Source organism: Entelurus aequoreus, linkage group LG11 (genome assembly GCF_033978785.1).
Source record: "Entelurus aequoreus isolate RoL-2023_Sb linkage group LG11, RoL_Eaeq_v1.1, whole genome shotgun sequence".
Classification (NCBI taxonomy): domain Eukaryota; kingdom Metazoa; phylum Chordata; class Actinopteri; order Syngnathiformes; family Syngnathidae; genus Entelurus; species Entelurus aequoreus.
Genome location: NC_084741.1, coordinates 38,771,714 through 38,786,358, shown reverse-complemented (window position 1 = coordinate 38,786,358; position 14,645 = coordinate 38,771,714). Strand labels below are relative to the sequence as shown.

The 14,645-nt window shown below is 36.8% G+C and overlaps 1 protein-coding gene across 1 annotated transcript; it reads left to right on the top strand.

Annotated features, from left to right (window-relative positions):
- Window positions 1–5,289: 5,289 nt before the first annotated feature.
- On the top strand, window positions 5,290–9,206 carry LOC133660090 (trypsin-3-like). Its single transcript, XM_062063208.1, has 5 exons — window positions 5,290–5,427; window positions 5,534–5,693; window positions 5,769–6,031; window positions 8,754–8,890; window positions 8,972–9,206. The coding sequence occupies exons 1-5, from the start codon at window positions 5,355–5,357 to the stop codon at window positions 9,119–9,121; spliced, it is 783 nt and encodes a 260-aa protein (XP_061919192.1). The 5' UTR covers window positions 5,290–5,354; the 3' UTR covers window positions 9,122–9,206.
- Window positions 9,207–14,645: the final 5,439 nt, after the last annotated feature.

Below are 14,645 nucleotides of genomic sequence, written 5' to 3'. Positions count from 1 at the left end.
ATCATATTCGCTGATGACACAAATTTGTTATTTTCTCATTAAAACATGGAATATTTGCAGACAACAATGAATGAAGAACTGAATAAAGTCAGCAACTGGCTAAATGTAACAAACTATCCCTTAATATAAGTAAAACTCATCATATGATCTCTTCTTCTAATATAACTCATACAAATAAGGATGATATCTGTATTAAGATCAACAACAGGATTATTGAAAAAGTGCAACATACAACATTTTTAGGAATTTATTGAGATTATTTCTTGGATTTTCAAAAAACACATTGATCATCTGACAGCAAATTAACAAAATATTTTATCTTGTTTTAAGTCAGACACCCTTTGTCTCTTGAAGCACGCTTAATCCCGTATAGATCCTTATTTGAACCAAATCAAAATTACTGCAATATCATATGGTTTAACACGTATCCAAGTCATCCAGGTAAATTACAAATCCTTTAAAAGAAAGTAATACGAGCCATAACATGGTCGGACTTTAATGCTCCCTCAAATCCACTGTTTTACAGGATGAAGCTTCTGAAACTCACCGAGAATAACTTTTTACATAACTCATGCTTGATCTATAATGTGGTATATAAGATGAATGACCGACTATGTGAGCTCATTCCTATCACCTCTTCCACACATACACATAACACAAGAAGAAAACATTGGCTGAAGGGCAAAGGCTGTAAACTCAAAGGCACAAGCTTTAGTATAACATGTAAAGGCCCAAATACTGTATCTGGAATAAACTTGACAGTCCAATCACACAATGTACTTCCTTGAAACAATTAAAAAAACTTTTAAAACACAAATTATTGCTACATTATACCACACCATGAACCCCAAATGATGAAAAACAATATCAATCATACAAAGCAAGAGTAGTATTATTGTAACATTAATCAATGAACATCTATCGTAGTATGCATACTGAAATAGATATGCATATTGTTGGCAAATTACAATGTGTAAGACTACCAACTCCCAGAAAATGAATTCCAGAGTACAAATTGAGACTGTAAGGATGTGTGAAAGTATGACATGATTTAGGAAATGGTTTAGGATGTAAGCATGTGAAAATTGTATTATTGTTCTGCCTTACCATCTTACATGTACTGTATTGGGCCCCTCACTTATAAGCTACTACAGCTTCTTGGGAGTTTCCCTTTTACAAAGCACTTACAAATCATACCCAATTGTTAAGTGTATGGCCTTTTATTATGTTTTGTGAACAAAGAGAGATTATAAATAAGATAAAGATTACGGTAAAAGGAACTGTTTTTTCGGTGAAATTCTGGTGACTGACCTGCAAGTTTTTCCCACGAAATCGACAAATGTTGTTTTACGGTGTACGTAAAAAAATATATTTTAATAAGCTGCATAGGAAATTGTGTAATAGTATCATAAACCAAATCCTTTTTACAGCATGTTAATGCAAATGAAGAAAACAATACTACTATCTTTTTACGGTAGAATTCTGGCTACTGAGCTGCCAGTTTTTTCTGGCAAAATTGATAGATTTTGCTTTACAGTATACGTTAAAAAAAAAAAAAAAAAAAAAATATATATATATATATATTTAATTTTTATTGTATTTTTTATTATATATATATATATATATATATATATATATATATATATATATATATATATATATATATATATATATATATATATATATATTATATATATATATATATATATATATATATATATATACATAAATATATATATATATATATATATATATATATATATATATATATACATAAATATATATATATATATATATATATATATATATATATATATATATATATATATATATATATATATATAATATATATATATATATATATATATATATATATATATATATATATATATATATATATATATATATATATATATATATATATATATATATATACACACAAACAAATGCAGAGGCAATTGTGTAGTAATATCATGCAGCAAATCCTTATACATTTATATGTACATATTATTCACTGTAACTATCGGCCCTCTGAGGGCAGCCATAACTGCAATGTGGTCCTCCATGAAAACGAGTTTGACACCCCTGCAAAGAGTAGGCTCTAGCCCACTGAGAGTATTGAGTGAAGGTGTAGACGAGGGAAGTCCAAAGTGCCCATTTTCAGGGGGCAACCAGTTCCTTCTTCATTGGCCCTCAGCACCCTCTAAATAATAAAACCAATATTCAATCCATCCTTTCATTTTCTATTTCGCTTTAGAGTCATGGGTAAGATGGAATGTATACTGGCTGACTTCAGGTGAGAGGGACCCTGCCAATCACAGAGCACATATAGACAATTTGAAATCTACCAACATGTATGTTTTTGGAATGTGGGAAAAAGTACCAGGAGAATACTTCCATTTTATCATGTATAGTACAAAGGTAAGATGTCTATGCTTGTTAATTAACATAGCTTAGCACATATTGACTTACTGTCAACTTCTGGCTTCGCTTTGTTGCTGTGACCCCAGGGTGCAGAGACAGGAGATGATGTGCAAGTACAAACGTACAATGGTAATCTAATCACAAAAAGTAATGCTTACTATAACAAAAGAAAGCTATATCTTTAGTATTTTTGATCAAAATATTTTAAAAAGTTAGCGTTGAAAACGATTTTGTAAAGACTACAGTCATCTGAGGTTAAAATGTCGAACTTCTAAGTAGTTGATTTAATGCCCTATAGGGGTTGAATGTTTCCAGAATTACTCAACCATTTTAGGGTGTGCACAATTTCATATGTCTTTGAAGTGTAACTGTGGGAAGAATGGAGATGGAGATGAATGTTTATGCAACACAAGGACAGACAGAACCTGCCTGTGCTGGAAGGGAATGTGTTGTATTTTAGCCTTAAGAGTATAATCATAGGCATTGCTTAAATGCACTCAAGTCTGTCAAATTTAAATGGGTTTCTGTCTGCTGCTGATTAGCACCTGTGTTCACATGAGTAGTGTGTAAGTCATGTTAACTCTTACTAACAATATGAATTGAGCATTAATTGATATTTTGACTTGATAACCATCAATTAAAATTAATTATAGTACACATATGAAATAATACTCCTAACAGACTGGTGACTCAGATTTCAGCAATTACAACATAGCCTCATGATGTTTTCAGACATACAGATGAGCTGGCTATTACTGTAAAAACAAATACAAATATTCAAAAAAGGTTTTTTATTATTTATTTTGGGTCAACTTGCTTCAGTGTTTGTATGTTTGTTTCTTCTTCTGACCTTTTTGGACTACTCCAGATTTGAAAATACAGTGGTACCTCAACCTAAGAGTGTTTGAAATAGGAGCTGCCTCACAGTTAATTGGTATGCTTTAAGGTGCAAGCAACATTTCAATTACAAGCATCCCTGTCATAATTAGTTTAGCAAATGTCACGGTGACGCCCGTAATATCCGCCCAAAACATCCGGTCTTACTCGTTAGCATTCGCTTATAGCTAGAGATCGACTTAACTTTTTCAACCATAGGAAGGAAGAAAGCGAGTGTGAAGGACAGTGCTGAGAAGAAGAAGTGAATGATAGTCACTGAATTAAAGAAATGATCAAAAACATGACTGTGTCGCCAACTTGGCGAAGCAATTGGACCGTATCACTGCTAGTCTGCACCATACTGAAGCAGAATGAGTCTAACACCAGCCAAGGATGCTAAAATAATATGTAAATTGTGGACATCTATCCATGAAAATATAGAACAGCTCCTGATGGTGTGTTGTACATAGAAGCAACTGGAATGCGATACCGTAGAAGTCCACTCTCAAAGGTAAAACTATACATTATTTTTACATTTATGTTTTAAGTACTGTAGATGTTAGTACTAGATTCTATTGCTGGGGTCCCCAAACTAGGGCCCGCGGTCCGAATCCGGCCCGCCAGTAAACAAAATCCGGCCCGCGGGAAGTCCCAAGTTTAAAAAAATAAATGAATAAAACATTTTTTATTTTTTAAATTATTTTTTTAAATCTGTCCTTTCTAATCCATTTTTTTACTGCTTGTTACTCTCGGTGTCATATTGTCTAAAAATGCAATTTCCCATCGATAACGTGACATCATCGGCAAAGTGCGCGCTTTCAGTCAATTATTGCGCAAAAAAAATACATATACCTATGTATATATTAGAGATGCCGATATTATCGGCCGATAAATGCTTTAAAATGTAATATCGGAAATTATCGGTATCGGTTTTTTATTATCGGTATCGTTGTTTTTTTTTATTTTTATTTTTTTAATTTTTATTAAATAAACATAAACACAAGATACACTTACAATTAGTACACCAACCCAAAAAACCTCCCTCTCCCATTTACACTCATTTACACAAAACGGTTGTTTCTTTCTGTTATTAATATTCTGGTTCTTACATTATATATCAATATATATCAATACAGTCTGCAAGGGATACAGTCCGTAAGCACACATGATTGTGCGTGCTGCTGGTCCACTAATAGTACTAACCTTTAACAGTTAATTTTACTAATTTTCATTAATTACTAGTTTCTATGTAACTTTTTTAATATTGTTTTACTTTCTTTTTTTATTCAAGAAAATGTTTTTAATTTATTTATCTTATTTTATTTTATACATTTTTAAAAAAAGGACCTTATCTTCACCATACCTGGTTGTCCAAATTAGGCATAATAATGTGTTGATTCCACTACTATATATATAGCGGTATCGGTTGATATCGGTATCTGTAATTAAGAGTTGGACAATATCGGAATATCGGATATCGGCAAAAAGCCATTATCGGACATCCCTAGTATATATATATATATATATATATATATATATATATATATATATATATATATATATATATATATATATATATATATATATATATATATATATATATATATATATATATACAGAGCCCGGCCCCCGGCCAAATTGTTTTAACCCAATGCGGCCCCCGAGTCAAAAAGTTTGGGGACCACTGTTCTATTGTATTGTTTTAAACAATATTTCTTATCTAAAGTTTTGTTTTTCTTTTTAAAAGGCATGTGTTCTGCTATATTGGTGGTGTTTTGAGGAGGCCAAGCACCAATTACATTGATTTAAATTAATTTTAATGAGAATCTTGAGACACAAGTGTTTTGAGCTAAAAGAGAACCGATCAAGCTCGTAAGTTGAGGTACAGCTGTACATGTTTTATTTTGTTGTTTTGTACTGTGGGGAAAACATTGAAAAACTTGGGGAGAATGTAGCAGATGGTTAGTGTTTGAGGCAAAGAGGTGTGACTATGAAAGACCTTGAGAAAAAGGAGATAAGAGGACTAAAATAGGCGGCAGTAGTCCGTTGAGAACATGTTAACACTGCTGGCCTGGCAGATGGAGGAAATGAAGTTTTTGGTTCTTCTTGCTCTCTTTGGAGGTGCAGGTATTGTACAAAAATCCATGTATACTCTTGTAAAATAACTTATCTATAGGCTTCATAAATACGAATGACTGAAATGGACTGGTCATTATATATTTTTCCATTTCAGCTGCAGCTTCCCTCAAGGAAGATGACAGGATTGTTGGAGGGCATGAATGTGCTAAAAACTCAGTGCCCTACCAAGTGTCTCTCTTCACTGGATACAACTCCTGTGGGGGGGTTCTCCTGTCACCAGAGTGGGTGCTCTCTGCTGCACACTGCAGAACAAAGTAAGGCATTTAGAACATTCTTAGATGATGAGAATCATGATCAATTATGCCAGAAAATGCTTTCATCTACTGTAGATCGGATGTCGAAGTGCGGCTGGGGGAGCATGACATCTGGGAGCCTGAGGGCACTGAGCAGCACGTCATGTCGGCCCAGTTCATTCCCCACCCTGACTACAACCCCCGCACACAGGACAGTGATATCATGCTGATCAGGCTGAGTCGTCCCGCCTCTCTGAACAACTATGTGCGCACTGTTACGCTTCCTTCAAGATGTGCCACTGATGGGACCATGTGTCATGTCTCTGGTTGGGGGAATATTCGACCCAGTGATGAAGGCTGTGAGTTATAACTAATAGCCGTGTCTCGATACAACTTTTTCACTTCCAATACAATACTGATATTTTAGCCAGTATTGTTTGCAATCGATAATGTAAAAAAATTGTTTGGGCTTCGTACGCATGAGTGTGTAGGAGACAGCCGTGAGTGACAGCCTTTTAAATTTTTTTTATCCAAACTCTGACCAAAACCTCTTTAAAGTCAGAATCATAAAAATGATTGCTGCAAATGACACTCATCTTGCTTGGTCTGTCCCATTTTGCACGAGCCAATTTGACTGGGGAGTTCCATGCTTCCCTCATATTACCATCATTTGGAAATGTATGCAGGCTGACTCCTTCGAGTTGTATTGCTACAACATGGAACCATGCATCCAGCAAACATTTGATCCTTCCTTCAAATTTTGCTGAAAAATAACATGACCTTGATATTGCCTCTAGTTGTCTGTGGGTGACATCAGCAGGCTGATACAGGCCCGTCGTTAAAAGACAAGACTTAGGCCCAGTTTACACTAAGCCAGATAAGGTTATCCAGGGTAAATCCCACCTAACCTTATCCTTGTCCACACACACACAATGGTCGTTTACGACCCCTCCCCACCTCCGTCAGCCGGCGCAACGCAACCTAAGACGCATGCGCGGAAGTTGCGCGCGTCATTTTCACCTCCAGTGTTGCTTTGTGTGCAAGTTCTTAGATTGAACTTTTCTGAACAATATCCAGTGTTGTGGTATTTCAATTAAATAAACAAATGGGTTATACTTGTATAGCGCTTTTCTACCTTCAAGGTACTCAAAGCGCTTTGACACTATTTCCACATTCACCCATTCACACACACATTCACACACACTGATGGAGGGAGCTGCCATGCAAGGCGCTAACCAGCAGCCATCAGAGGCAAAGGGTGAAGTGTCTTGCCCAAGGACACAACGGACGTGACTAGGAAGGTAGAATTAACTGGAATCCAGTGTGCTATGGGGCCCTATTGTAGTGAATCACACCTGAGACATCATAAATTAATCAAATCTTTATTGGATACGTGAAAATACACAATGTGACAAAGAACATTTTAGAACAATCAATCTAGGGATCTAGATATCTGGTCAGGACACTCCTCACATTTTGTTGCCTTCACCTTCATTGTCCATTCGTTTTTGGTGACTTTATATACTCTGGACCTAGACGTTGAGTCTGCGACATACATGGCGGACAATAACTGATACAGTCTGCTTTGCCAGTCCAAAAGCATTCGCCGTTTTCCGTAGTCTTCCCTCGACGGCCAGGTAATACAAAGCACACGCTACCTTTTTTATCACATCCACGGGAGCCCGCATTTTCGTTGACTCTCCTTCGACAAATGGACGAAGTTTTTTGGTAAGTAGAATCACAGCTGACCTCGACATTTGAAAGTTATTTTGCCGTGTTGTATCCGAAATAGCTGCGATCGCTTTCTCTTAAGGTATTCATGTGTGATTTCCACAAGCGTCTGTACAGACGGAAGGAGAAACACGGGCATGCCTGGATGACTCGCTTCCATATTTCCAATGGTTGGCTCCGAGTTACGAAACCGCTTTATTATGAAGCTGGCTGTGACGCGTTCTTTCTGACGTCACTTCCTGTGTGGGGCGCGGTCATTCTGGCGTCACTTCCTCTCCGAACTCAGTTTGTAAACGATCAATGAGTCCATACAAAGCTAAGAGCCGGAGATTCAAGAAATACACGGTGCACTTACCCGTGTAAAAAATTGTCCGAGAAGGGGAACCTAAAACGATAGTTTAGTGTGGCTGAAACGGGACTCAGGCTAAATAATTATTCGTTTAAGGGGTTATCCAGCTTAGTGTAGACATAGCCTTAAAAATACTACCGTGTCTATTTTGGGGGTGTGGGGTGGTTTACGGGGGGCATGGGATTTTACATGTAGACATCCTTTTTAGGTCCAGAACTATGAAGTAAGTGTCAGTGTTGTCAGCATTAAAAGTGTCGTAAGTAGGCTTGTTGTGAAGTGTTTGCGATTCCAAAGATGTGGAGGACCTCAGGCAGGGTACAGGTAAGATGATTCTTTACTTCAATACACAAGGCAACATAACAAACTGGGTTCTAGTTGAGAATGGGATGAAGATAGAGTAATGAAACAAACAACAAAACCAAACAAACAAACAGTCGTCTGTAGCGAACAGCTAACAATGGACCAGTAACTAAGACAGGGAAAACACCAGAATATAATGGGGAGTGCTTCGGGGCAGAACCAGGTGAGGACGCTAATCAACAAACAGAAAACAGGTGCGGCTAATCAGCCACCTAGAAACAAGAAAATGTAACCAAGGGAGCAACGGAGCATTGCAAAACATAACAGGCCACTAAAATAAGGAGAATAATACACAGACTCTAACCTGCTGTGACGTGACAAATCATAACAAACGGGGCCCTTTAATTTGGTATTGGGAAAAAATACACATTTATTTAATGGCAACATATGCTGGTGGTGTTCTCTTTATATTTTTGGTTTAAAAAAACTAAACGCAAATTTGAGCCTGTGTCATACACTACTTTAACTGTTTTATTATAGTGACAACTTTACCCTTTCAATTCCTATTGCGTTATATGAATAGACAAACATTGTAATCAATTTGGGGGGTTTCACTGTAGATAACAAAAAAACAGTTAAAGTATTAGGAGCCAAATTTGTAACATAATGATGCCCACTTATATTCCATCTTCCCTATTCAGCAAGGTACCCTCATAAACTGCAGTGCCTGGATGTCCCCCTGCTGAGTGATGACGCCTGCTTTAATGCATATCCTTTCCAAATCACTGACAACATGATCTGTGCTGGTTATCTGGAGGGGGGCAAAGACTCCTGTCAGGTAGTTTGGAGAGGTTACCCAACAGAGTTTCTGCCTCTTGAGGACACATCTATTATAATCATTCATCCCTTTCACCCGCAGGGTGACTCCGGGGGTCCTATGACATGTGACGGCATGCTCCAAGGAGTCGTGTCCTGGGGGAAAGGCTGCGCTCAGAGAAACAAACCCGGGGTGTACACAAAAGTGTGCAATTATGTCAGATGGATCCAAACAACAATGTTGTCTGGCTAGGTTAAATGCAATATGCAATATGAACAATATGCCCCTTGTCATGTGGCAACGTGGGTGCAAAAAGACACCAAAAATAAATCATGTGAGAACATCTGCTCTTCTTGTCACTTTTTCCCACACTTGCACGGACCGTGTGAACTTGCACGGACCGTGTGAACTTCTTTATTTATTAAGTCAACCAAACTTCTCATTACCATTGACTGACAGCAGTTTCAGTTTTTTTCTGCAAGGTTTCATTAGAATGCCAGTGCCATAATTCATAACTGTGGAAAGCATGACCGTGACTATAGCATATCTAAAAAGCCTTGCAGACTTTATAACAGCACCACAAAGTGTTTCTTTTGATGAAATGTCTGAAAATTGGTCATGTTAAAAAAAATCCCCAAAGATGTCATTAACAGTCAGACAATAAATCATGACAGCAAAAACTAAACATCTACGCTGCCGTCTGTGGTTGGAACTGCAGAGAATGTTGCACGCTCATGGCCGCTCGCCATAATCACTGAATATGGAGAAGAGATTCAAATCTAGTGTTTAGCTGGCAATGCTTTCCCTTGTGTGCAATTACAGGGTCATGTTTTAGTGGTTGTGTGTAAACCCAAATGCTAGGGAAATTAAATAAAATGGTTGTAGTTGGTCATTTATATAGATTAAAACCCAGAGCCTTTGAAGAAGGATGTGCACAAGCTGAAATGTTTTGTGTGAACGTCATTCCGCACAAGATTGGAATCACAAAGATTTATACTTGTGTAAAGCAGAGGACGACAAACCGCTTGATGGCCTAAATCTCAGTTGAAACATCTCTGTATGAAATTTGCACCTTCTCCCTATGCTTATGCTTGACTTTTCCTTGGGTACTCTGGCTTCCTCCTACGTCTCCAAAACTTCCTCTGTCAGGTTAATTAGAGACTCTCTAAATCAGGACTAGTGGCTCGAGGACAAAATATGGCACGGGAATGACACCATACAGGCCCGCAGGTTCAGTTCAAATCGTGGGAGACAAAAAACTTTGTACAACAGGAGCACTCTAGTCCTTGCATTGACATTTTAACCTTGCTAGCAAACAGAACACTGGGGTCCAAACTTGTGATTTACACAACTGAGGTGTTCACACTTATAAAGCCCTCTCTTGTTTGGCACTTAATGTAACTAAGGTGTTGCTGTAGCTTGTTCACTTCAGATGCAGTCAGTAGTCATTTCTTCAACTTATTTAGTTATACTAGTGGTGTTCCTCAAGGTTCTATTGTATGTCCTCTCTTTTTCATTATTTGAGCTTGTCAACTGATGGACTGCAAGTTTATTTAAAAAAAAGACGGCAGTATATTCTTAAGAGCGCTTGCTAGGTTTTTTGCAGGAGGTCCTTAAACCTTGAACAATTTCCCTTGTGGATCAATAAAGTTTGTCTAAGTCTAAGTCTAAAACAGCAGAGCGCACCTTTAAATCTGACAAAATAAATAGACCAAAATCAAATGTGTACTCTGGAGGACACTGGTTCTCTGGAATATACAACATAAGAAGGGCGAAGTCCAGCCCCCCGGTTCTAATAGCTCTCTGTGAATATGGCCCCCAAATCAGATTAATTGAATCAATATCTCTGCTCAAAATAGTTAATAGGTTTGTCTATATGTGCTCTATAATAGACGGTTGACCAGTTCGGAACATACCATGCCTCTCACCCAAAGTCAGCTGGGATAGGCTCCATCTTAACTGCAACCATAATGAAGTGTATGAAAAAGATTATAGAATTATAATATTATGGGAATTATAGAGTAATTTTCACACTTGAGTCTGGTACTCTGGTTTGAAACAACATTTGTCCAGCTTTTGTCTAGTTTCGTCCAGCAACTGTCCCACTGAAATGAAACAAAGAGGAGATATTGTTATAATTATTTGGGGTGTCAAAAATAACGAATTAACTCATGTGAATATACACAAAATATTATCGCATTAATCATGTATATACGCAGCTTAATTACATAATTGATTTTGACTGTAGATGCTCCTTTACTGCTATAAGATCAGTGATCACGTCATTGCTAAATCAGTGCAAAAATTAGTGAGGCTGGAAATTTGACTCTAAAATAACCCCAGTTGGAACTTTAAATAACACTGTTATCAGGTTTTAAGCAAATAAATAATGTGCTTTCAAGTAAAACATAAAACATTTTTGCTGACAATAAAATTGCATTTGTGTACAAATATTAGGCTCTTTTTAAGTTAATTTAAATTATGCAAGTTACTAATAACCTAAGATTAATCATGGTTAATCCAAATTCAAAAGTGTTATTAATCTGACTGAAGAAATAAACAGCTGACAGCACTAGTAATTATTTAAAGACGTCAAAAAGGTTGTCAGAGGTGTGCTTCAAAGAGACGGCATTTCACAGCAATTTCACTGAACTGTAATGACCAACAAGACCTCCGTTTTTAAAAACGGATATTAGATATGTGCTTTATCATTTATGACTCTTTGAAGAGAGACGGATCTTGAGGAGTCGTTACTTTCAAAGAGCCGTCCAAAAGACTGGCTCGTCAGTATAGTCCTTTCTTATTTATTTTTTTTACCTTTTTTTAATCAAAGAAACAATCACTAATAGCGGTTAAAATATGTTTGTTTATTTCAAACATAGAAACATAATTACACAATAATAGATCACATATTTAGTGTCACACAAACTTCAACATGTCCTAAAAGGGGTGGGAAGAATGCTTATTTAGTCCTGCCCCCTCTTCATTTCACAACTTTTAGTAATATTTGCATTCACTTCCTGTAGTCAATCTGTAACATAAATATACAATGTAAATACATTCATATAAATACAATTGAGTTAAAATCCACATGAACAGAAGTGGATCAGAATACTCAAAATGTACACAAATATTACTCTTGGTGGGAATTGTTTTGAAATATTGACTATAATTTCCCCATGCTTTGACAGTGACATTAATATTTTGATATTTTTATAGCATTTTTAGTATTTTAACAATACAGAAAATATATAGAAATAAGTAAGACTTAATACTGTATGCAAATAACAAGTGCAGATACATCTAGAATCCAAATTAGGACAGTAAAAATGTAAAATACTGAATTAAACTACCCTAACCGGTGTGTGTACTCTTGATACTTATTCTGCACACCCCGGTCAGACCGCTAAGGTCATCTGATCAGTGCTTTTTAGAATGCCCAAGATCGATACTTTTAAATCTTCTTTAAAAGTCACTTATTTATTAACACAAGCTGAGCTGGACATTTGTATTGACATTTTCATCTTTTTATCCATTTTAACAGTGTTTTATATCAAGACTGTTTTGCAAATATAGGGATTTTTATAATTTTTTATATTTCTAATCTTTTACCTTTTGTTTTTTTTGCACAATTTTTATGCATTTTAACAGCATTTTATAAATAAGTTTTGTCCTTACTGTGATTTTGATCATTATTATTATTATTTTAGCTTTCTGTTTTAATCTGCACAGCACTTTGGGGCAGTCGCCTGTTTTAGAAATGTGCTATATTAATAAATGTACCTTGACCATGACAAAGACAATAAAAGTCTTGAATATTAAATATCCTCATCAAACAAACCAGGGAATTGAATGACTCAATGACTAATTTTGTAGTCCAGTCCCCTGTCAGGTGGCACGCACATATGCATGTACATAAAAAAACAGCTTGCAAATGAACGGCTTGCAAATGCGAATCGGATCTCATCGTTGACAAAAGAGTCGTTCAAAAGACTTAATTCGTCTGTGAACATCACATCTCCACCATGTATGCATAAATGTATTTACACTTCTGAGCTCATGTTTAACTTTCATTTTGTTGATGATTTTCACTCAGCTTTCTGTTGGGTGTTGCCATTTCATCGCCCGTTTACAATTGCGTTGGCCTAAGCAGTGTTCTGGTACTTTAATGCAGTCGGCTGGACTTTGCTGGAAGGCAGACCGAGACCACTCTCATGCTGCCTCGGTCCTCTTTTTAGACTGGTCCTGTTGGTCCTGGACTGCTTTCACACTTATCTTACGACCTGTACTAGCAGAGCAAACTAGTTGGTTTAAACCGGACTAAATGTGACAAGTGTGAACGCACCCCAAAATTCAGATTTGTCAAGACAGCTTGCCAGCAAATGAAATACGTCCACACTGCCGGGTCGGATGTCTAATTCGGATTTTTTTGGGTCAATTTGTCAGGTTCAAACACTGATGACATCTATTAAACAGACAAGAAGCAAGGAATCATGCAGAGACAGAGTTCAATTTGGCTTAAATGAGGAGAGACGTTTTTTGGGCTGTACTCCAGTTACAGATCCAAACTACGCTCTAAAGTCCAGCCCATGTGCTTCCTCTATTTATTTGGGAGGTCCCTGGTTACATCACTGAAGCTGCTGCTGAAGGAAGGGGTTAATCTCAGCAGCTCCAGTTAGACACAATATATGACTATTAATGAAATGCAAATGTGCTGACACTCGTGATATCGCCCTGTCTCTGCTCTGTCTGCGTCACGGCACTCGATGTTCCCTTGGCAGTCAGCAGGCCGATTCAGGGTCTGAAAACACTGATACGAGATGATGTCCCTTTGCACAGATAGAAAAAGTACAACTTCAGCACAATTGATAATAACTATAGCAACAGCCCTTAAGCATAAGAGTTGTGTGATAATATATATATAATTATTCTAACACAATTTCAAACTTTTTAGTGGCTGTTCACATTACCAAAAAAATGTGCTTCATAATGTGAATGCAAACTGACCCGCATGGGGTCATGACGTTGCTCGCACTGCAGTGTTTACAAAAGTAAAAATGGCTTCAGCTCCAGCCGGTCTGAGAACTGGCGCATTTGTGGCAATTTCAAGGATTTTGTGCAATCAAAGTAAATATTTTCTGAACCGAATTTTTGGGCGTAGAAGATTGAGAAGTAAGATGACAAGTATTTTGGCTCTCCCGTTTTACGGATAATTTGCTTCGATGGCTGCTTGAAGAGCATGTCTGTGGGCAAGCAGTTGGAAAGTTGATGGAAGTTTCACGTGAGTTCCTAAAACATTTTATTTTCACCTGTTTTCTGCTCGGTTGTCAACTATTAATTTTATAACCATCTTTTGGCGAAAAATTAATTACAGTTATTGCTTTTTGATGACATTTTGGTCTGATGAATGCGACCGGAGCGCGGGAGCGTTCACATTGAGGACGCATCGCATATATATCCGATTTATAAACACTTACAAAAAAGGCCTCGGTCGGATATGAACATTTGGAATTTTACTTTTCACACAGACATGAATAAATCCGATACTGGTCGCATATGGGCAAAACTACTTGGAATTGACTAAATAGAGACTAAAGTTGGCATTAAAAGAGATCATTCATTGTACAATTTTGATACTTGTCTTCAAGTCCAAAAACATGTCTGCCGACCTTGTTAAAACTTTAATGTTTAAAAGCATGCATACTTCCTTCATCCTCTTAACAGTTTGTCAGTACATAAATATATGACCAAAGAAGGATAAAATAAATTGTTAATT

What these genes read in the sequence shown, in the direction of transcription:
- LOC133660090 (XM_062063208.1), top strand. Translation starts at nt 5,355, where the DNA reads ATGTTAACACTGCTGGCCTGGCAGATGGAGGAAATGAAGTTTTTGGTT. An exon ending in GCTGCACACTGCAGAACAAA is followed by an intron (nt 5,694 to 5,768) that starts GTAAGGCATTTA and finishes CATCTACTGTAG; the next exon opens with ATCGGATGTCGAAGTGCGGC. An exon ending in TCGACCCAGTGATGAAGGCT is followed by an intron (nt 6,032 to 8,753) that starts GTGAGTTATAAC and finishes TTCCCTATTCAG; the next exon opens with CAAGGTACCCTCATAAACTG.